The sequence below is a fragment of the Ceratotherium simum genome, chromosome 15 (assembly GCF_057802395.1).
Source record: "Ceratotherium simum simum isolate JZ-2026a chromosome 15, ASM5780239v1, whole genome shotgun sequence".
Taxonomy (NCBI): domain Eukaryota; kingdom Metazoa; phylum Chordata; class Mammalia; order Perissodactyla; family Rhinocerotidae; genus Ceratotherium; species Ceratotherium simum.
The window spans coordinates 61942279-61970242 of NC_141914.1; the positions used below are offsets into that span (position 1 = coordinate 61942279).

Genomic DNA, 27964 nt, shown 5'->3' on the forward strand with positions numbered 1-27964 from the left:
GCGTCTGGACGCATCAGACGGTGCTCAATCCAGGCAGCATTAGGAGCAGCCAGCGGCTACGCGGGGCAGCGCGGCGCGGAGAGGGGCGGCGCGCGCTCCCCGCCCCGGCGCAGGCCGGACCACCACGCGGCCCGGCGACTCTCGCCGCCCCGCAGTCCGCCGGCGCCAACTGGCCGCTCCCCGCCCCGCCCACCACGTGCCCACGGCCGCTCACGTGAGCGTGGCCCGGCGTGGCCTCCGCGGCGTCACGTGGGCGCCCGCGGTCACGTGACCACAGTCCTCGCTGGCCTCGGGCTGCGGCGCTTCCTCCCGGCGTCGCAGCGGCCCTCGCTCGTCGGTGTCCCGCGGGCCCCATGGAGGAGGAGGAGGAGGAAGCGCGGGCGCTGCTGGCAGGCGGCCCGGACGAGGCGGGCGGAGGGGCGCTCGGCGCGCTGCCGGCCCTCTGCGACCCCAGCCGCCTGGCGCACCGGCTTCTGGTGCTGTTGCTGATGTGCTTCCTAGGCTTCGGTGAGCCGGCGGCCGGGCGGGGTGGGCTGATGATCAGGAATTCCCGGTGTCTCTCGGAGCTCGAGGGCCGCACTGAGCGCACGGGTGCCGCGCGGCCGGAGCGCAGCCTCTGCCTCCAGCTCCTGGGCTTCCCTTCGCGACCCTGTCCAAGCCTGTGCACGTGCTAGCTATTCGGCGTCCCAAAGGTGGGGGTCAGGGGACCGAGCTGGGCGAGGTTGTCGCGCTCCTTTGCTCCCCGGGAAGTCTCGAGGCTAGCACCTCGCCCCTTGCGGCCGTAGATGTGAAGGAATCCCTATTGTCAAGGTTTTTCTCAGGACACTTTGTTCAGAAGGAATTCAGGAAGATGTAACTACCCCATTCTCCCCCCCCAAAAAACCAGTTTTTTTTTTTTAACGAATAATTTGTTGGTAGTCCTGTCTACGTGTCTCTCTGGGAACGTGTGTGTGTGTGTCTGTGATAGCTTCAGTGAGGAGATGTGTCCTCTTCCTCTCTGTCGCCGTGCAACAGTCGTTCTGGACTGGACTTGTGGCAGGCTTGGCGGTGTTTGGTTTCAGTTACGAAATCTGATGACTGTGAAGGCAGTTTCTTCAGATAACTTTTAAAACATCTGCCTATGTTCCAGCGACATGCTAATGTCAGTATTAGTTTGGTATGAAAGTAATAATGTGTTTTTAGGGGGGCTCACTGGACCCAGTGTCATCAGCAGGTTTAGGAACATTGTGGTGGATAACTTGATGCTAGTGATGGAATGTGTCAGTAGGGGTGAGGGATACTTTGGGTTTTAGTTTCTTAGCAACTCTTTTTGTCCCCCCCACCCTCTTTGTGGAAAGATGATGCCTATCCATTAGCCTTGAAGTATGGTGTTGGTATCCCTTACAGCGATTAAAACAGGAATCACAAATTTCTAGGTTTAGGAACAAAAAACAAGAACAACACAAAACACTTAAGATTGCCACTACTGAAGCAGACAGATTGGTTTTGGTAAATTATAGTTACCTGCCTGGGTTTCACAAGCCAGATTCATGCTTTTCTAGTGACAATTTTCTTTCTTTTGAACCAGCAGCTTCTAATATGTACTTTTAGAGGGAGTGAGTGGAGGAATGGAGGCACTATTATCTTGTGGCATACCAAAAATCTGTCAGTTATGGTACTTTAAAAATAAATCTGAGTGCATGAATATCACACCTCTCTCCGCTTCTTTCTTACCCCTCAACAGACATTATTATTATGCTTTAATTTAATCCGTTAGAACTCTTTGTTTTTCTTTATTCCTGGTGCTGTATTCCCTAAATTATTTGATCTTGGGTATTCTTTTTGTAGAATTAGAACTCCTGTTTCAAGTGTCGGTCTCGTCAGAGTAGCTAAGCTCCATTCTTCTGCTCTCAAGATAAGTGGTGACTTCAGGTAACATTTCTAGGAAACTACTGAGGATGTTTGTGAAATTTCTAGTATGTGTGTGTGTTTTGGTAGCTTTAAATCAGGAAAATATAGCTGCTTCATGAAGATGCTAATAATAGACATTATGAAGCATGATGAAAGTAAGATGAAAGAACAGTTAGTTGTTGATTAACTTCTTCATCCAGGTCCCCAGTATTTCTTGTATATGCACACTAATAATTTGTAATGATTTGGCATGTTTTCTCTGGGTATTTGGCTACAACTTAGAAAATATTGATGGACAAGGAAGTCGTCCAAAAAAGTTTGCACAGTGTCGGTCCTCAAGCCCCTAGTGTAAACATTTAAAATCACCGTTTGAGTAGTAATTGCAGCTTGAAACTTTTGTGTGGATAGTATTATTATAAAATATTTGCTCTTCCTTTTTCTAGGCAGCTATTTTTGCTATGATAATCCTGCTGCCCTTCAGACTCAGATTAAAGGGGTAAGTTGCTTTTTCACCTTTGTTTCTTTCGTTGACTCTGGAGCAGGTGTAGCTTTTGAGGCATCATCAGGTCTCTGGTTGCCTAGTCTGAAACATTGTCCAATGAATCCATTTTAACATCTGTAGCCACCAAATCTGCATGCAGAGCAAGGAGTGTTCTTGAGTTGGAGTGGCCACAAAGAATTCATTTATAGCACTTGTAACTTGATATTGTTTCACACCTTAGAGAATTAAGTGCTATTTCCACAATATTGCCAAAAAGTATTAGCAGATTTTTGTTTGCATTTCACTCTTCCATTGTGTAATCGTCCGAATGACAAATGATTTGGTAAGATAGCCTTTTGCTTTCTTAAATACGTTTTTGTTATTTCATTTATTAAATGTGGGTACTGATTGCAGAGGATTGTCCATGTCCGTATTTTGAGTCTGGTTTTGTAAAATTATATTTGATGTTTACAGTTTCTTGTGTATTTAGATAGTTTTTTTCTTTGTAAGTTTTTTACCTTTGGACAGGGAGAAATACATAGATTGGTCCTTCACATTCTAGAATGAAAGGGAAAAAAGATAGGAGTTAGTGGGGGGAGGGTAAGGATAGGCTAGGATTCTCCTTTTCCAATTGAGGGAATGCCAGTGCAGGTGGTATATGGGGAATAAGAATAGAGAGGATACTGGCAGATGTGGCTGGAGGTGGTCCTGTAGTGAGGGATCTGATTGATGAAGGGATCTGATCCATGAAGCCTCTGAAATGGCGTGCAGACGCAAGGAGTTCCCAGGTGTGACCATTTTTCTGAGTCGGGCCATAGCTGTTACGCGATTCTCAAAGCAATTAGTGAACACAAATGATGAAGAAACTCCTGCCCTACACAGAAAGAATGTTTTCATTTGTTAGTTGCTAAACTTAACTGTTTGGAAAAAAATAGTTTTATTTTCTTTCCATATAGGATATGCAGGTGAATACCACGAAATTCATGCTGCTGTATGCCTGGTATTCTTGGCCCAATGTAGTGTTGTGTTTCTTTGGTGGCTTTTTGATAGACCGAGTATTTGGAATACGGTAAGCTTGAAAAAAATCTCACCTATGGGTAAAACCTGATTATTAGGAAAACACAGAACTAGGTTAAGGTATTTCTAGAAAGAACTGAATAAACTGAATTGACTGCAATAATCTGCTTTATTAATGTTTTTAGGATTTTAATATCTCTGGAATTGGTTTTTGAAACTTGGTATTTCAGTTAAGGTTGGGACAAGTAAATGCTGCTCCTGGAACAAGGTAACTCAGTTATCTAAAGGTGAATGATACCCTCACTTGGGATCAAGCAAACCAGGGTCTGAATCCCATTGCTGCTACTTGTTCAACTTCCTGGCTCTTCGGAGCTGTTCCTAGCTTCCTGAGCTTCAGTTTACTCATTGGTAAAATAAGGGTAGTAATTCCTGCCTTACAAGGTTGGGGAGAGATGGAGGTACAGTATTTGGCACATATGTAGTATTTGCCTCTTCCGGCCCCAGTGGGATTTTCTCTTTCTGCCTTTCCTTGGACATCAAACTTTTTGTGATAACTTCTATTAGATGCTGAGGAAGGAATAACAGTATTAAGCTTTGTCACTTTTCATCCTTGTGGTTATGTGTGTGTTATTAAGAGGAATGTAGACTGGGAATATTTTCAGAAGGCAGAGGGCAAAATGATGAAGGATTTTCCAACCATGTCTGATGGAAAAGAATTGAAGAAACTGCAAGTGTTTAGACTTGGGGACTAACTTTTAAAAATTTTGAAGAGTTAAAGGAGGAATTAAATTGATTTTGCTTGGGCTAAAGGGATAGAATTAGCCTGAAACTTCATGGGGACAGATTCCACTTGGTATATGAAGACTTTGCTTGGTCAGGTTGACAGGAGGGGCCATGAATTGCCTTGGGACTGTGGTCAGTTTTCCAGTGCTAGAGAGCTTTCAATAGAATGTGGTATGACAGTTCACAAGGATCTTGAGAGGGATTTGAGTTTCAGAAGACGGTTTACTCATATAATCTTTAAGGACTCTTCTAATACTGGCATGTTATTACTCTGGGGAAATGTTAATCAGATATTCAAAGTGTAGAATGTTAGAGGAGGCATATTTGCAATTGTATTAACATGGTTAGTATTTGTCCTTTTAAAAAGAGTTTTTAGTTATCAAGAATTGTAACCAGGGCTGGACCCGTGGCTTAGGGCTGGACCCGTGGCTTAGCGGTTAAGTGCGTGCGCTCCGCTACTGGCGGCCCGAGTTCGGATCCCGGGCGCGCACCGACACACCACTTCTCTGGCCATGCTGAGGCCGCGTCTCACATACAGCAACTAGAAGGATGTGCAGCTATGACATGCAACTATCTACTGGGGCTTTGGGGAAAAAAAATAAATAAAATTAAAAAAAAAAAAAAAAGAATTATAACCACTTAACCTAGAATTCCTTGGAATCAATCCTAAACTTAGTAGAAATTTTATAATGTCCATTTTTAAATGGGAACCTTGGAAATTTCTTAGAGATTATCTAATAAGTTTTTTTAAAGAGATGATAATGGCTTAAACTAACATATGCCATTACTGAAGCCTCTGGAATCCCCTGAGAAGTCGAGACTTCTGTAGATTAGCATTTGGTCTAGGAAAGCTGCTGGCTTCAGGGGCAGACCAGCACTTCACTTTTCTTTCCTTGGAGGGAATGCAGAGGGGTCAAAGAAAACTGAAGTGAATTATTACTGAAAGACTTGGTGACATACTCTTAATTTATTCTCTCTCTCTCTAACAGATGGGGCACCATTATTTTTAGCTGCTTTGTTTGCATTGGACAGGTAAGAAAGGCCTGAACGTTCATTGATTATGTGGCAGTGACTTTTGAGTTCTTGTCTAATTCCACCAGCAAAGATGTGTTTAATGAATGCCTGACTTAATTAAGCAGGGTCCACAGGTGCCCATGTAGCATAATGCAAGTCCATTTTAAGCCTTCAGACAGATGAACAACAATATTTAGATTTCACAGATTTATTAAGAGGGAATATTAAAACCATCATGGAAGTTGTGATTCATCGTAAGTTACTATTTCTCTTGAATACCTTGAATTTATTTTTTCATTGATTCTTCATCATAGGTTGTTTTTGCTCTGGGTGGAATATTTAATGCTTTTTGGCTGATGGAATTTGGAAGGTTTGTGTTTGGGTAAGTTATGCATAATTTCATTTATCCTAATATATTATTGTTCTAGTGTTCATCTATCAGTTTATTACAGATTTACAAAAAATATTGTCTCTTCTGGAGAACTACTTCAAATCCCCTGTTCATTAGTTGTCTTAATTTTCCTTTAAAGTAAGCAACATTGTTGAGTGGGCGTGGTTGACTCTATGTGGGGCTGGAATATTAAATAGTTCCCCAGGAATGACATTTTTCCTGGGTGTTTTCTGTTATGTTGAAGACTGATTTAAACCTCATTTGGAAAACTACAGACCGTCGATTTCTAGGCTGGTGACTCACGAACGTTTTGCTCTGTCTTAGTGGGTGAGGTGCAGGTCTTTTTGAACCCTGTTGAAGCAGCTTGAATGAGCAGAATACCAGTAGACTGATTGCTCCTCATGAATTTCTTGTCTGTTCAGTGAGCCCGTTCTGAGTCCAGCTTCGGGCTTCCTGCCCTGAAGGACGCAGATGACATAACTTATTCATGCTTTACACAGGTACCAGTGACATGTAGACATATGTGACATACCCCAAAAAGTGCTCTAAGTGAGAGAGAAAAAACAAAATCTATATAAAAATGTGAAAGGGATTCAGAGATGGAAGTGTGGTCAGAAGTGGCCTCTTGGACGAAGTGGGCCTTGACGTCAGTATAGGATTTGGGTTGATAGGAGAGAGGGGACCTGTTTTTGGACTAGGACAGAGTGGTGAGAGGAGGGCTCAGTGTTAGGATGCGGAGGAGAGGAGGCGCCTCACTGAAGGCCTGGAGCAGGGAAGGGTCAATATGTAGAACTTACAGAAGGAAAAGAAAAACCCAGGCGGTAGGATAATGTTGAGCGTGGATGGTATTTGCCTGAAAAGTGTGAATTTTTGTGCTTTCACAAAGTATGGACCACTCTCACCACTGAACATTTTATATAGCACACGTGGTGATGTGGTAACTCAGACTCCTTATTGCAGCGTATCAGCTTCCCCAAGACTGAACAGTATACAGCCGCCGTTACCCTGTGCTCATTGGCTTTGTGGGTCAGGAATTTGGACAGGGTGCAGCAGGGACTACTTGTCCGTGTGCCTGATGTCTGGAGCCTCAGCTGGGAAGATCTGTGGAAGGCTGGGGGCTGGAGTCTTCTGAAAGCTCCGGGACTCACACGTCTGTGCCTGGGCTGGGATGACTTGAAGACAGGCACTACCGGCTGCAGCACCTAGATGTGGCCTCTCTGTGTGGCGTGGCTTTCTCTCAGTGTGGCGAACTCAGGGTGGTGGGACTTCTTACCAGGCACCTCAGGGCTCCACGTGCGAGTGTTTGAGTGAAAAGGCAGCTGTCCCCTTCTACGACCCAGCCTTGGTGTCACACAGTGCCACTTCCACCGTATTCTGTTGGTTGAAGCCATCACAGTCCCACCTAGATTCAGAGGAGGGGCATAGACCTCATCTTTTGATAGGAGGGGTGTCAAAATTTTAAACCTGCTACATTGCTAACTGTGGTATTTCTTGAAAAGCTGTGACTTTTTCTTCCTTTCTTCATTTTTAGGATTGGTGGGGAGTCCTTAGCAGTTGCCCAGAATACATATGCTGTGAGTTGGTTTAAAGGCAAAGAATTAAACTTGGTGTTTGGACTCCAACTTAGCATGGCTAGAATTGTAAGTATGAAGCCAAATAGGAACCAAAAGATTGAATCTTCTAATTATCTCTTAAAAATTACAGGATAAAGTGTGTTTGTGTATGATAAATTAGGTACTGATTTTTTATATATCTCTCTAGACCATGGTATAGCATTTACTTTACTTTAGTTAAGGCATTTCTAACCTTATTTCACTTAGGAAAGGGTGTAGAATGGCTAATTGAGTATTCATTAGTTTAGAGAACCTGGGCAGTGAGGGGGATCTTCCAGGTTTTGTTGTCTAATTTCTTTACCCATTTTCGGCATGCCTGCTGTGCAAGTCCTCACATGTGGTTGTCCAGGCTCCGCGTGCACATTTCCCGTGGGTGGAAGCTCGCTGTGTGATGGGCAGTCTTCTACGTCAGTTACCTTGGTGAGGCTCAGCCTCGCATAGAGGGGAGGTCTGCCTGTGCCAGTGGATTTACCTATGGCTCTGACGTTTGCCCTCTAGTTCGCATTTATTTCCTCTGCTGTGTGCCAGCACTTTGCTTATGAAGACAGCTCTGAAATTCTTGGTCAGACATGCTCATTTCCTGTGGTTGGCTAAGCCACATGACATGCGTCTCAGCTCCCTGACCATGGTGCTCACGCCTCTGTGGACTTACCGCAGGCCATCAATGCTCCCAGCATTTGGAACCTGGAAATGATCGTGGTGTTGCAGGTTTCGTCTGAAAGAGGGTACCGAGGGGAACAACGTTATGCTTTTATTAATGCAACCTATAAGGTGTTTTGACAGTCCCAAACTCCTTTAGGTTTTTTCCTCATAAACTCCTATGAATAGAGGTTTTTAAAAAAATCCTTGGCATTAAAAATCAAGGTCTCAAAGACTAATAGATGGCGTAAAAATGCTTTTAATGTATTCTTAGGGAAGAAGAAATCCAGTACAAAAAGTTTTTAATGTACTGTATTATCATATGAAACATATAGCACATGTGTGTTACATATATAACATTTCTATATTTTTGTACATGTAGATTCTTTCTCATTTTTCACTTATAAATAGTGCTGTTGTGTGACACTCTGAAAGTTGTCTGCCTCTCTGCTTGTTTCTGAGGCTAGGTTGCTAGGAGTGGGATTATTATTGAGTCAGAGGGTTTATTAGGGTTTCTTAGGACTGTTGAGACATATTTCCAGATTATCCTCTCAGAGATGTTCACATTCCCATCCATGGGATATGAGAAGATTCTTTTTGTTGTAACTTGATATACAGGCTATTATTACTTTTAAAAAAGTCATTTTATCAATTTGATAGGAAATACCTAAATATTAATTTGTAGTTCTTTGATAACTAGCGTGGTTTCCAATATTTTCTAAATTTTATCCACAAAGATCTTCTGAGTACTTCATTATGTATCTTGTGCAAGTCAAGATATGTCTGTGGCAGTTTGTGGATCTTGCTGTCTAATAACTTCTCACAGAAGGAAATAGGATCAGTTGAGCAAGACTCATTCTCAGTGATGCCATTGTGGTCACTAGCGGTCTTCAGGTTCTTTTCTGTGTGGACACAAGTTCGTTAGGATCCATTCAGCTGTGTTCTGAGGAGCCCTCAGTTTTTAGAAAGGAATCTCAGGGGTTCTGGGGTGCGGAGTGTGGTTGCTGGAATGGTGGGGAGACCTGAGGAGGAAGAGGTGGAGTGAGCTGGTCCGGGCAGCCAGGGAGGCTCCGCTTTATCTGCTTTGTGTGTTAGGGTCCTTGTGAGATGCAGGAGACCCAGAGATTCCATTACAGAGCTGCTGGGGTAGAGGGAGTTCGTCTCTTTGCACTTCTCTCATCCCTGCGCATCTTCAGAATGATCACAGGCTCTGGCATTCCCTCTCCGTGATTTTTCTCTTGCCTGAGCTGTGAGTTTGTCGCGTTTAGACTCTTGAGCTGTTTTCATTACACCTTCAGGCCATGGACTTCTCACTTTTCTTATTATTCAGGTCTTAGCTGGGGGTTGGAAGTCCAGCATGCTTAGATTTTTCTTGGTAATTTGTTACTTTTAAACTCATTATTTTGACAAATATTTATTGAACACTTGCCAAGCCAGGTCATGTTAGGCATTTTAGAATTAAAGGATTATTTAAGGCGACATCCCTGTCTTTGAGGAGCTTATATTTTTGATGATATTGGGGAAAGTTTCCAGTAGGTCTCCATTTACCTTATTGCTCGTCCGAGAAATGCCGTTGGCTAGCGTTTTGTAGGAAATAGCCATGTGAAATTTGCTGCCGTGTTGGCTGTGAGCAGACTGTTGTGAACGTGTTTGTTTCTCAGTCTTCAGTGTCTGACCGGTCAGCAGCATTTGGCACGGTCGGCATTCCCCTTCCTGATTTCTCATCTGGGTCCAGGACGCTGCAGTCCCGCAGTTCTCCTTCTGCCTTTCTGCCCACTCCGCCTCTCCCTCTTTTGCTGGTTCCCTCTCAATCTTCTCAACTGGTAAATGTGGGAGTGCCCCAGGGCTTGGTCATTGGGTGTCTTCTCTTCTCTTTGACCCACTTTCTTGGTGATCTTGTCTAGTTTTGAAGTTTTAAATAGCACGTGTTTGCTCCTGAATTTGTATCGCTTGTCCAGGCCTTTCCGTTGAATTCCACACCCATAGATGCAGCTTCCTACTTGACATTTCCACTTGGATGTCTAGTTGACGCATCAAACCTGACGTGACAGAACGCAGCTCTCGACGTTATACCTGCCGTCCCCCACACCAGCTCAGACGGTGGTTCGCTCATGCTCAGTTACGGGCACCTCTTTTCTTCTGGTTACTCAGGCAAAATCTTTGGTGTCATCCTGAAATACCCCCTTCTTCCCCCCCCCCCCCACTCCACATATTTTTTGTTAGCGGATCTGTTAGCTTTACCATCAGAATATACCCATATTCTGACCACTCCCCGCCGCGCCAACTGCTAGCCACCCTAGTCGAAGAGTGCTCATCTCTCTTCAGGATTCTTGCAGTAGCACCCTAACCGATGGCCTTGCTTCTGCCATTGTCCCCACTGGTTGCCTACTTTGACTATAACAGCCAGAGCGAGTCTGTTAAAGCATACAGGATCGTGTTGCTTCTCTGCTCAAAACCCCAGTGGCTTCCCATGGCACGCAGAATAAAAGCCAAAGTCCTGATTATTGCGTAGAGCCCGCCTCCCCACCATTTCCTCTCTGGGACCTCATCTCCTCCCCTCCCCTCTTCATTTGTGCTGTTCCAGGCTCTGCCCTCCTTGCTGTTCCTCTCGGGGCCTGTGCACTGGCTGTGTACATGTGCTACAGAAGGATCTGCCAGGAGTGCTCTTCCCCCAGATCTCCTCACAGCTAACTTCCTTCAAGTTTTACTCCAAAGTCACATTCTCAATGAGGCCTCCACCCCTTTATATTCTCCTCCCCTATTTTATTTTTTCTTTACTTTTTTAAGCACTTACTGCGATTAATATACTACATATTTTATCTCTTCTACCTCACTAAAGTGTAAACTCTGTGAGAGCTGGAAGTTATTCTGTTTTGTTCTTTATTATATCCCCAGTATCTAGAACAGTGACTGACATGTAATCAGGCCTCAGTAATTGCTAAATGAATGAATAAATGAGAGGGTATTATCTACTATAATAACTTTTACTGTCTTACGGACATTCAGAAGATGACTTTTTTTTTCAGATGTCAGTACCAGGAAAAGCTGTGCTTTTTCTGAGCTAAGGTTTATTTTTTTCTTAGTACCCTGTGAATATTGTAACTTGTCATATTTCATTTTTGTTTTGGCTACTAGGAAGTTACAAATGTACTATACTATTTTGAATACTAGCATTTTCTATAAATTGGTATTTTTTGTGTAGTAATCTTATCTATGGCTTTGGTTAGTTTTTTCCTTGTGTTTTTTAAAAAATTTGTCTCCTGTTTAATCTGGATTTTACTTGTACCTATTTCTCTAAGCCACCTCATATCCTTTTTTTCAAATAGGGCAGAGAGATAAATGAAAATTTTGTTGATTTTTTTTTTTTTTCTTTTTCTTTCAGGGGAGTACAGTGAACATGAACCTCATGGGATGGCTGTACTCTAAGGTTGAAGCTTTGTTGGGTTCTGCTGGTCACACAACCCTGGGGGTCACACTTCTAATTGGTTAGTGAATCTTGATGTCCCATGTTCTGTCTCTTCTGAAAGCATGTCATAGGAAGTATTGTGGCAGAGGAAGGAGCACTGGAATCGGGGTTAGACGACGTGGGTTAGAGTTTCATCTGCACAGTTCACTAGTTCTTTGACCTAATTAGCAATAGCGAAGCCTTCACCCCGTTTGTATTTGTATTTCCACTTCTTAAAGTGGAGGATCTTGTCCCCCCTTGTCTGCCTCAGTGTTGTCGTGATGTGCAGATGAGAGAGTGTGTGTGAAAACTCGGAAACCATCAGGGAACTTAGACCTGTGAGTACACAGACTGTACGTACTGGTTTGTAGCAGAAGGGAGATGGTTTCCTTTTGATCAGACTCAGGCAGTGTGCCTGTAGAGCTTGGATGGTACAGAGTCAGAGGTGATGGGATGTGGCAGGACATCCGCTGGGTGGGGAGTGCGGAGCCTGGGTTCTAGTCCTGGCTCTAACTACTGCTGTCATCTTGGACAAGGAAGTTTAACTTCTGTGTCTCATTTTTCTTTTCTGTAAAACTGCGGGTGTCTGATCAAAACCGTACAGGTCCCTTCTGGCCCCAGCTCCTCTCAGCTGAGGCTCTGCTGTGCTGGTCACTGGGTAGGTCATTGACAGGCCCGTGAGGCCCTCTGGGCTCGCCACCTGTGCTTTTTCTCTGAGCAGTGGGCTTTTCCAGGTGAGCCCCTCAGTGTGTAGGTGGTTGCTTGCAGAGCCCTAGAGAGACCTGTGGGGTGGTGGGGTGGATGTGCTGTGCCATCTTTTACTCCTTATAATTCCTTGGTGAAGCCTGGTTAAAAGAGGGCAGTGGAGGGGTAGTCCCAGACAGGCAAACTGGTGTCTGGAGACTCCTCTCTTCCTCTCCCTCTCAGATCATTTGCCTTACTTAAAACCTCTTGCTTACTCTTGTATTCCTTCTAGTTCCCTCCACAATGTAGAATTTGAGAATTTTAAAGAATTTTAGAGCCAGAAAAGACCTGTACTGTCATCAAGTCAAAGCCTGTTATCTACAGATGGGGAAATTGAAGCCCAGAGAGGTTAAGTTCTATGTCTAAGATCACTCAGCTTGTTAGTGCCAGCAGTAGAACCCACTGACTCTCATTTTAGCAGTTTTTCAACTGGATCATATTATGTCAGACAGTTAGAGATTTATTTGTTTTACTAAGCTTCTTTTTAAAATTCTTGAGAAGTGTAAACTTTATTCCTTTTTTATCTTCATTTACTTTAATGATATGAGATCAGCATTTGGTGATCTCAGAATACTCAAGGAAAGAGAGCCTGAGCGAGCTGTGTGGTAGGGGAGTGGGCCTTTAGGCTGCCAGGGGGTAGGAGCAGGGGTTACAGACTGTGGGAGGGAATCAGGAGGAAGATGAAGTGATCACAGCATCAGACTTGCCTTTATAGTTGTTTTCCTGGCATCCATCAATAATTGGTGCTCAGACTGAATTAAGAAATTGGGACTAATTTGCTGGCTGGTTGTCAGCTTTCCTCAGTCTGTATTCTGCATTACAGACTAGACTGGTGCATTCTAGTCTTTTCCTTCCAATCTCCAACCTCTTAGTGGGAAATGATGCAGCAATAGCGACTGCTGACTGTCGTTGGTTGAGTGCTTGCTGTGTGCTCGTCGTTCCAATCAGTCCTGATACCGTCACTGTAAGCTTTTCACATGTGTCTAGATACTAAGTTTTCTCTGTCAGTGTAATATGCTGCCTTTTTAGAAACCTTCCGTCTGGTTCTCTTTAAAAATCTCTCTTCATTTTTCTTATAGGGGGTATAACATGTATTCTTTCACTAATTTGTGCCTTGGTCCTTGCTTACTTGGATCAGAGAGCAGAAAGAATCCTTCATAAAGAACAAGGAAAAACAGGTAAGTGTAAATGCAGGAAAAGTGGGGCTTATCGTACAATGAGATAAGTTTCTAATGCACTGTTGGAAACCCAGTGATGCTTAATACATGTTTTTTATCTTTTATTTCCAAATCTGTTTCCACTTGTCTAAATTTTTGGCTACATTTTTTTTCCCCCTTAAACGTTTTTGGCAGAATTTACATTCTTGATTGTACTTAGTATATTTGCAAAACAATGAGTGTTCTGGAAGGGAGCAGGAAGGTAGGTATCAATTTTAGGTTTTGCTTTTTCTAATGTCTTAAGTTATCCCAGAAACTATTCTAATTTACTGAGAAAAGTATCTTTTAAACTGAATGCAAAGGATAATCACATGATAAAAGAAAAATCATCTCGACTTAGGTATGGAAATTCATGCGGATAGCCTTTTCCCTTCCTTCTCTCAGGTGAAGTTATTAAGTTAACTGATGTGAAGGACTTCTCCTTACCCCTGTGGCTCATATTTATCATCTGCGTCTGCTATTACGTTGCCGTGTTCCCTTTCATTGGACTCGGGAAGTGAGTCTTCTCTAGCATTCCATTCTTGTTGGTTAAATTATAATGAGAACTCAATCACATAAATGTAAATTTTTTAGCTGTAACTCTTGCTTTCTGGTTATAATTTATATTTACATAGGAATTGTTTTATATTTGAGATACAACTGATTTTCTTAGCTTAAGGTTTAGTATTGGTTTAATACTTTATTATTCTTTGGAAGAAATACCTAATAACAGTTTTTGATTCATAATATAGATTTATTTTAATACTTGATTTTGGATTAATACTCTTTTTTATTTCCCCTTTATTCCTTGGTTGGGAGGCCTCTTATTGATAATGGAGACTTTGTATGGTCTCATGGTGACTGGGCACACTTCTGTTTGCTAGGACTGTGATTCCACCAGACTCAAATCCAGGGTTCAAAGCAGATTCTTCTTTGCTGTATCCTCTCCCTCCCTCTCCTTTTTCATTGGCACCTGCTTGAACAGAGCAGTGTGTGAGTGTGTTTGTGGGGGTGTGGCTTGTAATTATAACCTTTAAATTCAGGCTGTTGTCTTAAATAATTTAGACAAGAACCCTGTCCATTATTTAGCAAGGAACCTTTTTCAGTACTGCTTTTAAGGAGAAGAAGCAGCCTTAATTCTGCATAGTAATACATTTGGTTTTCTGAAAATTTGTGTGTCCTGTTTGCTGTATATGTAAAAGGGAAAAAAGGCAGGCATTAGTATATTTTATTTAGTTAGTGAAGTTTTTATATAAACACTACAGCTTGAGCTGATTGATTGAAGATGAATATCAAATAAGGTAGGAAAACAGGATCAAGAAGGAAAAGTTATTTTTATTCAGCTTTATTTTGCCTTTATTTTTTAAAAACAGCAGTTCTGTCTAAAGTGTTTATTTCTCTCTGTCTCTCTATTTTAGAGTTTTCTTTATAGAGAAATTTGGATTTTCTTCTGAGGCAGCAAGTGCGATTAACAGGTATTTCATTAATTCTGTAAGTGCTTGTGTGCGTAGTGTGGGTCTTTGATTATAAGCAAATGTTATGAGAGACAAGATGTACGTGACCTAACGCCAAAGTGTGAAACCAAAACTGTGTTGTGACTTAGAGTGGCCGTCTGTATTAATGGAAAACCAAAGAAGTCTTGGACTGCTCTTATCTTGCTATTTACTGATGACCATTTTAGACTAATGTTAAATTAATGAGCTAGGATTTGCTTTGCCTAATGGTTTTAGGGACTTTCTGGGGTTTTGTTCAGCTGTGACATATTTTATTAAATATCTTTTATGTTCTCTGGGCAGTGTTGTGTATGTCATATCAGCTCCCATGTCCCCAGTATTTGGGCTCCTGGTGGATAAAACAGGAAAGAACATTATTTGGGTCCTGTGTGCAGTGGCAGCCACCCTTGCATCCCACATGATGCTGGCCTTTACACTGTGGAACCCTTGGATTGCTATGGTAATGTCTCCATTGACAGCGGGGGGCTCAGGGCTTCAGCGAGGACTCTGTAAGTGCATGTTGGGAAGCACATTTGGCTCCTCAGATGGAGTACTTGTGACAGTGGGGAAAACAATAACTTGATTTCAATTTCTACAAAGTAGCTATTTTTAAAGTATCAGTATTAACTGTTCACGCGTAAAGTGTTTTTAATTTCATTTGTCTTATTTAACAGAGTGACCTTAATGCTGAAATAGAACTTGAAATAGTCTTATAAAAGCCAAAATGCTTATTAGTTCAATGTTTTTTTTGTACTTTGTTAAAAGTCATTCCATCATAGGTGACAAAAAAAATCTATTGGCCCAATATCCATGATTTTGAATTCTTTTGTCTTTGACTCTTAGTAGGTCAAACAGTGAAAATGCATTCATCAAGTTTTTGTTATCATTCTTCAAAATGTCATTTTTAAGACCACAGGCTGAAGTGCTGCATTTCTTACCTGTTAATAAAAGATTATCTTGAATGTACATATATATTTGTGCATTTGGTGAGAATTCTGTAGGAAGCTTCCTGGAAGTTGAAATGCTGTAGCAGAGGCTTTGCACATGTAACATCTTGATAGATACTGTGAACTTCTCCTCCAATAACTTCTGCCCATTTAAACTTTACCAGTAATACACGAATGTGTCTGTTTCTTAGCGTCCTTGCCATTGTTGGACATTGGCCTTATGTTAATCTTTGCCAATCTCACAGGTGTAAATGATCTTATTTTAACTTAAATCATAAGGTTTCTTTTTTAATTGAAGAAAAAGTCAGCGTTAGGTGATGTTTAACAACCAGTGGTGGTGGTTGGTTTTCTGCCCTGCTCTCCAGTTGGGTGTTGATGACCCAGAGGTAAGATAATGGACCATTGGCGTGGTGTTGTCTTGATTGCTTAATTTGTAATTCCTAATAAATACTGGAGAATTAGCTTGCCTGAAACATTGGTAATAACTTTTGGCAAACTAGCTCTATTTCCTTGCTTGGTCCTTGACTGCACCTTGGGCCAGTTATGTATATATGCATATGATACAAAATGGTTACAACTGTGTGTGTGTATTTTGTCACTAGAGGCATGTTGTTAGAGAGGGCCAGGACTTTTTTTTTTATTGAATCTGAGTTTTAGCCTAATTGCAATAAAATTTGCATGAATATTCATATATTAGCTATTAAGTCACTCTTGCTAATCTGCATCAAAGGAAAATCACCTTCTGGTTAATATAAGACTTTTAGCCTTTTCCATATTGCTTTCTGTAGTGTCTCCTAGGACTCTCTTATTCATTACTTGCCTGTGCATTGTGGCCAATGGTGGCATTTGTAGTTCCTGAGCATCAACTGGGAACTGCATATGGCTTGTAAGTATTTGCACCATGGATCATGTAATGTCTGTCTGCTGTATCAATTTAATTATCATGTGAAACTCCATGTTTCCTGAATCTGGTCATCTTCAGGCTTCTGGGACAGCTCTAAACCTGAAAATACAGTAGTCTCCCCTTATCTGTGGTTTCGCTTTCCGCAGTTTTGGTTACTCGTGGTCAGCTGTGATCTGAAAATATTAAATGTACAATTTCAGAAATAAACACTTCTTAAGTTCTAAATTGCGCCCCATTCTGAGTAGCGTGATGAAATCTCTCGCCATCCCACTCTGTCCTGTCCGGGACATGAATCCTCCCTTTGTGTGGTGTATCCAAGCTGTATACGCTATCCCTGTTAGTCGCTGAGTAGCCGTCTCAGTTATCAGATTGACTGCTGAGGTATCGCAGTGCTTGTGTTCAAGTAACTGTTTATTTTACTTAATAATGGCCCCAAAGCAAACTTAATTATTAGTTATTGTTCTTGATCTCTCACTGTGCTGAAGTTATAAATTAAACTTTATCATAGGTATGTATGTATATATAGGAAAAAACATAGTATATGTCGGGTTGGTACTATCTGTGGTTTCAGGCATCCACTGGAGTCTTGGAACGTATCCCCTGCAGTTAAGGACACCTACTGTAACTGGATGAGTCAGTTAATCTATTTATGGTATAATTGTGGCAACAAAAATATTCCAAGCCTCCAGCAGGAGGTCTGGAGTTAAGCTAACCTGTAAGAGGTCATTGCTGACATTACCATCCCACTGCCTGTTGATTTGAGAGCTTCTCAGTGAGAAGTTGAGTTCTGGTCTCTGGCCCAAAAAGGCAGAAGGGGGAAACTGTACCCCTGGTTGGTATTCACATAGCCCTTCCTTTCATTCACATAGCTCTTCCTTTCATTAGTTCATACTGCACTTAATAAGACAAGCTCCTTTACCTTTGAGCATAAAGTCTAGTAGCATAAACAGTCATGGGATAAAAATCTAATCAGGTCATCCCTGGCTGAAAACATCTCTTAACACTGTGTGTGTGTAGTTTCTAGATATGGCTATTTATATTGAATTGTTAGTCTGTGTGTAAAGACTTTTGAAATTGAAATATGTTTTTGTATTTCTTAAATCGTAGCATGCAGTCCATTCAGAACCTTGGGTTGGCGATTGTTTCCATCATTGCTGGCATGATATTGGATACTCGGGGATATTTGTTTTTAGAAGTTTTCTTCATTGCCTGTGTTTCTTGTAAGTGTGCCATGTGGCAACATTTAGTTTCTTTTAATACATAGCAGCACGTTCTCATTTATACTTTTAGGTTTTTGTTGTTATTGTTTTCTTTACCCTCTTTTAAACCAAATCCGTAAGGTGTAGCTCTCAGATTTGCCTAATTTTTAGCCTGTGCCTCAGTTTCCCCACTGGTGACTTTCTAGTTCTTTGAAGATTCACAGGCATTTTTCAGGAGATTACTATGCCTAAAGGCAGCAATGGAATCTGCTTTGTATTCTGTTTTAAATATTTATGGTTTTTAAAGAACATTTTCCCCTAAAGTGGAACCATTAGAAGGGTCCTGAGTATGTCCCTGGTATGAATGTGTACACGTTGGTGTGATTTAGGTGTGAGTGCTCATGGATTATTCACTAGACAGTTTTAAATTGTTTTCATTCTTAGTCTTGTTATTTAATTTTTACCTGTAATGATTCATTGGTTGAAAATAGGAAGCATTAGGAAACTGTTGAAAACTGTACAAATAAGTCAGCATTTTTTCATTGATAGTCTTGACCATACACATAAATTGTGTTTATCTGAAAAAAATTCTCATATAATATATCAGATGTCTTTTATACTTTGATTAGGTGTTTAAAATGGCAGACCCTAGTGATGATTTTATCAGACTTAATTTCATTTACAGGGGGTATAGACTATCTGTACTTCAAATGTGGTATTTGCAGATAATTGCTTATGAATAGTGTGAATGCATTTTATTATCTCATAATTTTAGAAATAAGCACATCCAATTTTAAAAATATATTATTTGTTTTTAACAAGTGGGTCATATAAGAATTCAAAATACTAGGTCCTGAAAGTGTTTTTGTCTATTTTTGATGCTGCAACATTTGGTTTAATTCAGTCCTTCAGTTTCATATATATTTGCTTCTCAAATCAAACACCATGCCATTTAAAAATGTTTTTGTTGCTATATTAATTTAAAGTAGATTAAGTGTGCATCACTTGTTACGGTAGAAAGCCAAGCACCGGATTTCTGAGGTCTTCACTGGCTCTGGGCGTCTAATGACCATGTTCTCATTTTGGTTAATTTGTAAAATGGACATGGTGTTTTCAGACCTAAAACCCCCAAAGGATTACTTCTGTTTGGCTCTCTGTAGAGAGATCAACAGGATAGGGGCTTGCAGGGGTTTTTGGGAGGTGCCAGGAAGGGCCCGCGCTTACAAAAGGAGAGGAGAAAGGGGCAGGGGCGATCCTGGGGCGGGCCGGCCCCTCTCCTGTAGGAGTCTCAGTTTCTCTGTTTCTGGCCTTGCCATCCCTGGGCTCAGGTAGCCCATGGAGAAAATGGTCTGTAAGTTATTTTCAGTGCTTTTCGGAAAAGAAGGTGGTGTTTTATTTTTAAATGACAGTTAATAAAGATTTGACTTTGTGTAAGCTTTACTTTGTAACTATGATCGCATAGGAATCATGGGGAAGAGGTACATGTTTTTTAAGATCCTATGTTTTTTCACTTCCAGTGTCACTTTTATCTGTGGTCTTACTCTATTTGGTGAATCGTGCCCAAGGTAAGTAGAATGATGGGTGGATCCTCTGTGGGGTCCCTGGATTGTCTCCATGCCTCTTTAGAAGCCAGTGCTTTAGTTCATGTAATAATGACATTCCGTTCATAGTGATGGGAACACGTTTCATTTTGTAACATATAATTTTGTGTTCTGGACTTTCACGTTTATTAAAATTGTGGTCATGTTCTTTCTTGCCAGGTCAATTTAAATTTTGTAATATAAAATTTTAGATCTTCTTATATTAGCATAAAGAAGTATGGCATTTTTTAAATAGCCTAAAGCCCTTCATGTGCTATTGTCTAATATTTTTAAAAATAAGTAAACAAATTTATAGCTGCAGTTTTCATTTTAAGTTTGAAAAAGTGTTTGTATAGAATGAGAAATTAGAGATTTTTTTCTTTTGCTAATACATATACTACATGCATTTGTGCTTTTTTCTTTATTCTTTATAAGATTTTGATGTTACCCTTATTAATTTTTCTAACTTGTTTGCCCCTTCTATTTACTTAGAAGGATGTATATATGTGCTGTTTAAATAATTTTAGGTCATTTCCTTTAATTTCTCATAATTTTTGCTATTACTGGATATTAACACTATTTCAGTTAACAAAACTTGAAGCAATATGTAAGTCCAAACTAAAAAAAAAATGCTAAAATTAAGGAGTGATTTATTTGTACCATATAAGGATTTTTTTTTTTTTTTTTTTGGTGAGGAAGATTAGCCCTGAGCCAACATCAGTTGCCAATCCTCCTCTTTTCGCTGAGGAAGATTGGCCATGGGCTAACATCCGTGCCTGGGCTGGCCCTGTGGCTTAGCGGTTAAGTGTGTGTGCTCCGCTACTGGCGGCCCGGGTTTGGATCCCGGGCGCACACCGACGCACTGCTTCTCCGGCCATGCTGAGGTCGCATCCAACATACAGCAACTAGAAGGATGTGCAACTATGACATACAACTGTCTGCTGGGACTTTGGGGGGAATAAAAACAAAAAAAAAAGGAGGAGGATTGGCAATAGATGTTAGCTCAGAGCCGGTCTTCTCAGCAAAAAGAGGATTGGCATGGATGTTAGCTCAGGGCTGATCTTCCTCACAAAAAAAAAATAAAATGAAAAATAACATCCTTGCCCATCTTCCTCTACGTTATATGTGGGACGCCTACCACAGCATGGCTTGACAAGTGGTGTGTGTGTCTGCACCTGGGATCCGAACCTGCAAACCCTGGGCCGCCAAAGCTGAGTGTGTGGTGGCCCACTACACCACCGGGCTGGCCCCCGTATAAGGATTCTTAAACGCCTTTTTCGTTGTGTTGGTTCCAGGAGATCAACTATTTTTTCTCATCTTCCATAACCTTTTCTGTTACTTTAAGGTATATCAGTGCCAGTGTGTGTGTGTGCACGTGTGCGTGTTTAAATTTTCCTTATGATAGCTGTAGTGAAAAGATTCTATGCTTATTTGTATTTTAGATGGGAACCTAAATTATTCTGCAAGACAAAGGGAAGAAATAAAATTTTCCCATACTGAGTAAGTATTGAAAGAGAGAAAAGTTATCTTTATTTTGAAATTTTAAACATCACTATTTTATTTCATGGTATTGGGTTTGGATTTTTAAGAAATTATAGTGTTTTTCTTGAGTTTTGAGAGCTAACAGTTATCTTTGGAACTACTATAACAAAATTCTTATTTGTATCAGAAAATTTTAAAAGGTGGATATCAAGTATTAAAATGAAGGGGAAAAAATCGGGCTTTAAATTGCCATCTGAGAGAGAAACCTGTAGTATTTGTAATTTATTGGAGGAAAGGTCTTTGTCCTAAGTACTTGTGCTTAGGTCACCCTGATATTTCCTTTTTCTTAACTAGTTGTGGTAATTTTTCATCTTATCTGGTACTAACATGCCATTCTGTGTTTTCTGACTCGTTTGGAACAGATTAAAGTAGATAGTGTGGGGTGTAAGTTTAATTAATTTTTTTCCATGAGTCTATGCTAAAACAGAGTAGTGATCTATTTCCTGCTGTTATTTCTAATTTTTTTAGACACTGAATTTTTTATGATTTAAAAAATTTATTTGTAAATATATACCATGTGACTAAGTTTGGTGAATTTGAATAGCTTAAAATCTGGTAGAACGAGGCTGTGTTTTTTGGGGGGTGATTCTTGGTCATCTCAAATTCCTTTTTAATGTAGTAATTCTACTTCTAGAAATACATCTTAAGAAAATAATGAGAAGTGTTATGAGTTTTAAATATCTTTATGACAGTCTTGTTTCTTATGTCAAAAAATTGGAAACAACATAACTGCCCCCAAAAAGGGAAATGGTTAAATATATTATGACACATCCATATAATATGCTGTTAAAATCATGTTTTAGAAGGATTTTTAAAGTCAGAGATACTTAATGTATCATAGTTAAAGTTAACAAAAGATAAAAATGCAAATATCCTAATTTTGTTCAAGAAAAGTATGCAGGCATGTGTATTTCTTAAACCTATTATTGTTTATAATAGAAAAAATACTGAAAGAAAAATCCCCAGATATTAACAATTCCTTTTAAATGGTAGAGTTACAAAAATTTTTTTCTTTGTCTGTATTTTCCAAAGTTTCTGCATTGATCCTGTGTTACTTTTATGATCAAGAGATAAAAGATTATCCAGCAAAATGTTTAACTTGTAGTATTTGGCACTACGTGCTTTGTAATGCTTATGTGGTTTTCATTTTGTGAACCAGGTGGGGCTTCGTGTTCTTTTGATAATTTATTGCATTATGTTTTGCAGATGAGAAGTTTAAGTGACTGTGTCATGAGAATGGGCTGCACACATCATTGGTTTAAAAACCTCCATTTTAAAATTTTACTTAGAGTTTAGTCATTAGGAAAAATAATGGTCTGCAAAGTTGTTACATTTATATTTCAAAGGCACCTATTTCGGAGTATATTTGTGAGGACTGTTTTAGCGTGTGTCTTTTGCATTGTGTATTGCTGAAGAATTCTACTTTGGAACAGGCTACTCAACAGTGAAGTTTAGAAAATTGCTCTGAAACATGCAGGTAACTTCAGTAAGGACAGTAAATAAAGACAGGAAAACATTGGATCTTGTACTGAAATAGTTTTCACAGAGTGTATCTAAGGGATATGGCCTTTTCTTTATCTTAAAGCAAAAAGAAAAAGCTTTTGAGGGGGTAGAAGGGATGTTTTGTACAGAATAAACTGTGGTGTTTTAATAGGCATTCCTTTTTGTAGTAGGGAGTATTTGAAAGATATTTTTACAGAATCTCTTCATTTTCACAAATAGCTGATGGTGTTCTGCTCCTCTGAGTTCTGAGAGGTTGCTGGGCGGTGACCCTTTTGAGTTGCTTTCTCTTTCTGGTACTGAGGACCCTCATCACTTAGGGATGTAATTTTATGGTACAAACTTTCTGTACAGTTTTTTCTTATAGTCTAATTAATTACAAAAAAAGTGCTTTAAATTATGATAATTGCATATCTGCATGGATAAATAAAAACACTGTAAAAGGAATACTTGTCTTCTACCTTTTGATTTTTAAAAAATATTAAAACACTGATTTTAACTCTTATTTATGTGGAAGATTATCTCTATTAGAAAAGTCTAAGTTGGAATAAAGAAAATTTGCCTAATTACAGTCATTGAAAGGTTATGGGAATAGCTTTTTCTCCAGAGTAGGACCTTAAGTAACATTTTTGTTTTTCACATTAAATAAAATATGGATATGAAATTTCTCTGACAAACCTAAACACTTTTTTCTTTTCCTCCCCAAAACCCCAGTACTTGGTTGTATATCCTAGTTGTAAGTCCTTCTAGTTCTTCTATGTGAGCCACCACCACAGCAGGGCTACTGACAGTGCTGTGGTTCCGTGCCTGGGAATGGAACCTGGGCTGCTGAAGCAGCAGAGTGCACTGAACTTCAACCACTAGGCCATCAGGGCTGGCTCTTAAACACTTTTTAATTGACAGTCTTAGCATATCATATATTAAAGTCAAGGAGTTTTTCCTGTGTGTTGCTCTACGTGGGCATGCAGATATTTTAGACAGCAACTGTTCAACTCACGTATTTAGCTGGTATTGTTTAAAGTATGTGGCAAACAGTGTATGCTTAAAAGTCCTGGAACAGATTGAAAGTGCATTCCTTATTCAGGGTAAGTTTATTTACATCCGTTTTTCTGATTTACAGTTTATTGTTCAGTCGTTAGTTCTTGAGGCTTTGACTGGCCTGTGGCTAGTGCATGTTGGCCTTGCCGGTTGGCCAGAGTGCAGGAGTCCACTGCTGCTGGAGGGCTCGAGTGGTCTGACCCTGCCTCACCCTTGCCACCACCCCTGAGCCCCAGCCTCAGGGAGCTGCTTATGTTTTTTTGAATGTGTCATGTTCCTTTCCTTCTCCGGGGCTTTGTCCACACTGCTCTCTGGTTAGAGTATTTTATCCATGATTCTCTGCTGCCTAGTTTCACCTGATTTACAACAGAAAACCTTAGCCTCAGCACAGAACCATTCTTCCTATGGAAACTCTTCCACACCCCTCAGGTTCTTCTAAAATTCCTGTGATCTTCAAAAAACTCGGTCCTTTTCCTTCTTAGCTTACCTCAGATTGTAATGGAGAATTTGTGATGGTGTGGGTGTGGGTGTCTCTCTCTTCCTGTAGATTGTAAGCTCCATAAGGGCAGGGACTATGTCTGTTATGTTAATAACGATTGTGTCAACAGTGCCTAGCACAAGTAGGCACAAAATAAATATTTTTTGAATGATGTGTAAATAAAAAGGAGAATAAATTGAAATAACCTTTTTGGAGGATAAATTGACAGTGTGAATAAAAATGCCTAAAAGGGGGATTGTGGTGGGCTGCATGCCTTTTAGCAATTCCATTTCTAGTAATTTATCCTAAGGAAACCATCAGACAGATGTGTACATGTATATATTTTAAGAAAGTATCTTCATTGCAAGTTTGTTTGTAATAGCCTAAAATAGGAAATTACCCACGTTTATAAGAATAGGAGAGTTAAGTACATTGTATCATATGCTTCAAGTGAAGTATGAAGCAGCTGTGCAATGCTTTCGTTGAAGAACATATTGATGTGGCGTGGTGGCGTTATGTGGAAGATTCAGAGTGCTACTAAGTTTGTAAAAACAAACATAAACACCTGAGGGATATGTACATAAATGTTTCTGGGTGATGACTTTCTTTTGCCTTATTTATATTTTCTAATTTTTCAAGAATAGCTATTGTGTAAAAAAAGTTTAAAAAATCCCGCAAAGGAGATAATTCAACATATTTGAGTAATACTGTTTGAAGAAAGAGGTAGGTAGTGTTCAGAAGGGAGGAAGGTAACAAGTAGTGTTTTCCAAAGAACTTTGGGGATGTAGGTGGGAGCTAAACAGGGCCCTGAGTTAGAAGTAGAATTTGTGTTGACAGGAAGAAGATTGCACATGAAGGGAATCATAGGGGACAAAAGAGAATAGAGAATAGGGTAAAGGCTAAAGGAAGTAATGCACTTACTGTTTGGTCCAGTGGTAGCAAAGAACAGCTTCAGGTTGTCTGCGAGCTGTCCGTGATTTCTGGAATGCCTTGCCTTATACCACTTGGCTTCTTCCATTGGAGTGTTCTTGGAGTGCCCTGGGGGATCTGGGTGTAGGCCTTGGGCAGAGGTTTACTGCCTAGAGGTTGATGGGGAAAACTGATGTTTTGTAGGAAATGCTGAAGAATCCATGACATCGTGCAGACAGGCCAGACAGCCAAACCTATTACAGACTTACTACCACTTATTCCCCTGAGGTATTCGTGTATATGGTCTCGTACTCAAGCACCTGAGTCCTCCACTTGCTGGATCTTAATCAGTCTCACATCTTGGCAGCTGCCCTGCTTAACTTGATTTCCTAAACTGATTTTTCCCCTGCAGGTTTGACTGCAAATCAATTATGTAATGAGAATCAGTGGACCTACAAGGCATTCCATTTGGGAGAAGCATGACTTTGTAGGAGTTTGTCTTTTTGAAGAGGATGACCTTCCGTGCTTGTCTCCTAAGTTTTACTAGGTGGTGGCTGTCTGTGCTTCCATTTCCTGATTAACAAAGTAAAAGATCACTAGAGTTCTTTCTAGCACTTGTTCTTAACTTATGAAACATACAGACATGGCTGAGTACCAGACGTTAGATGTGTATTCCTTGATGGATGACCTAAAACATTGTCTATGGAAATCTGTCTAGCCATCCCTTGCATTTAGTTGATTGGTTGGATAAGATGGGTCCTCCTGGGATTGCGTTCAGATTACTTTGGGCACCCTGGCATGTAAATGAAGCATGCTCGGAAATTTCTAGGATGCAGTGGGTTTACAGACAGCCGCAAGTGTGGGCTGGTACGCGTTCAAGCTTCTGGCAAGGCTTATCCCACTCCTCTCTGCCTCTCCACCCCCTCCAAATACTCAGGTTTGTTCAGTTTTCCAAGGAAAATCTCATTATTTCGGTGGTCTGTGTTTTACTATGTTCAGGTAGTTTTTAACCTTTCAAAGCAGCCCCTGTCTGCCCTGGGGAAGAGGTAAATACAAGTTTCAAGACAAAAGGTAAATCCCTCTTCCCCTTCCCCACCCAGTAGAGCCCAGATTTCACAGGGTCCAGTGGACAAGAGATGGACAAACAGTTGATAGAGTGAGGTGGGAGGAGGATGAGAGAGGAGAGAGGCTGGGTTTGAGCTGGCAGCAACAGGGATGGGAGAGTTGGGATGAGAGAAGCGGCTGGAGGGAGAACAGGGTCTTATATTAGCAGCAAGAAGCCTGGCCAGGGACATGGAGGTAGTGGGGAGGTGGGCCTGGAGACAGGTTATCTCAGATTTTAGAGTCATTGCTCCTGGAATGGAGTGAGAGTGTCAGAGAAGGCAAGTGTCATCTTTGGGTTCTGGTGGGTCCGTGGAGGTGGAGTCCAGGCTTGGTGGATGGGTGGCCACGAAGGGCCTAAGAGGACTGTCATATTTAAGGGACATTTAAAAATGTTTTCCATGACTTTAATTTTACACTTCTATGAATTTTAATAGCTACAGATTTGTGTTCCAGCTACCATGACCAGGATGCAGAGCAAACAGTTCCTTAATGAACATTTCAAAGGAAGAATACTGTAATATTTTAAGATAACATATATCTGCTCCCTTTATTTGAGTTATTTTAGAAAGTTTTGGTTTATTTTCCAACACTTGAATTTTTAAAATGCTTTTCTAGTCTGATGACTAAGTACATAAAGCTTTTATGTTCATGTTACTTTAATGTGTCATATTTCATAGACTATAATATTTTACCTTTTAACATCTCTGAAATTAGGATGTATCTTATCTTTGACAGCATCTTACAATTCAGAGAAATAGAGTATTAGGGAAAACCAAGCATGATGTGAAAATAATGTGATGAGGCTTGATGCTGTAGGACATGAAGCCTACTTCTGTGTAGGTTTTTGTTTCATCAACCTCTGTCATCATTTGTTTTTGGCATCATTGGACCTAAGGCTTTTTACTAGAGGTGGTGATTCAGAGATGTGGAAAATGTGAACCACCTTCCTTAAGGGTCACCGACAGAGGGTCAGTGATTCGGTGACTGATACAGTGTGATGAGAACTGTCACAGAGTAATGGCCGGTGGGGTTCAGAGAACCTAGAATGCTTCTAAGATTCCCAGAGGAGATGGTCTTTGAGCTGCGTCATAAAGGGTGAGTTGGATGATTCACCTAAGCAGAGGAGGAGTGGGGTGAGAGTGGGGAGCACGAGAGGTCTCAGAGCAGATTCTGAGAGAGCCTGCTGGTTAATGAAAATGGAGTGACGGGGGCATGTGGAGAGGTTAGCTTGAGAGCTCTGATGTGAGGCGGATTGCTGAGGGCCTTTTATTCAGTGTTCAGCTTTTTGATCTTAATCCTGAAGGCAAATGGAAACTTTTTTAAGATTTTTATGCTGGGGATTATTAAAATAGGATTTACATTTAGAAAGATGACCCTAGAAGCAGAAGGAAGGAATGAATTGGAGGTTGAGGAGGACAGATCTGGAGTCAGGAGAATGGTTAATAGATTGGAGCAGTGAAGCCCAAGAGAGATGATGGGAATTTGAACTAAGGCAGTGGCAGTGAAGATGGAAAGGAGAGGATAGGTTCTAGTGGTGCTCGGGAGGTTGAAATGACAATGTGATCATGACAGTGAGGTAGGGGGAGAGGCTGGAATTAAGGATGACTCTGATTTCTGGCTTGGATGGATGATGGTTCCATTTGGGAGGAGAATGATTTCAGTTTTGGCTTTGTGGAGGTTGCAGCGCCCGAGGGACTGTTGCATGGACAGAAGCATAGGTTTGAAATGCGAGAGAGGATTTCCCTGGAGAGAGGTTTGGGAGCCATCGATGGGGCATCAGGGAGTCATTGAGATTGCCCAGGAAGAGTGTGGAAATGAGAGGAGAAGAGTGCCAAGGACAGAGTCCTGGGGCACACCCACCATCACAGGGAAGAGATGCGACGAGAAGCAGGAGAGGGTGCGTGCTGTGGAAGCAAAGGAGAGTGTGAGAAGGGACTGGGAGGCAGTGGCGAATGCCGTGAAAGTTCAAGCAGGGTCGGGTCTGACAGTGTCCATTTAATTTGTAGCTGGCAATCCTTGGTGCATTGTTGAGAGCGGTTTCAATGGAATGGGATGGC

General features: G+C 40.9%; 1 protein-coding gene across 3 annotated transcripts; it reads left to right on the top strand.

The window, feature by feature from the left end:
- Positions 1-277: 277 nt before the first annotated feature.
- On the top strand, positions 278-22883 carry MFSD1 (major facilitator superfamily domain containing 1). Of its 3 annotated transcripts, XM_004441685.3 has the most exons (16): positions 278-507; positions 2334-2386; positions 3328-3440; positions 5161-5203; positions 5500-5567; positions 7108-7216; positions 11211-11313; positions 13097-13195; positions 13619-13730; positions 14632-14688; positions 15010-15166; positions 16442-16539; positions 17665-17777; positions 19274-19321; positions 20779-20836; positions 22085-22883. In XM_004441685.3, the coding sequence occupies exons 1-16, from the start codon at positions 354-356 to the stop codon at positions 22086-22088; spliced, it is 1389 nt and encodes a 462-aa protein (XP_004441742.1). In that variant the 5' UTR covers positions 278-353; the 3' UTR covers positions 22089-22883. The 3 variants fall into 3 exon arrangements, with proteins under 3 accessions (XP_004441742.1, XP_087296243.1, XP_087296242.1); XM_087440117.1 differs by lacking the exon at positions 16442-16539; XM_087440116.1 differs by lacking the exon at positions 22085-22883 and having other exon boundaries at positions 20779-20840.
- Positions 22884-27964: the final 5081 nt, after the last annotated feature.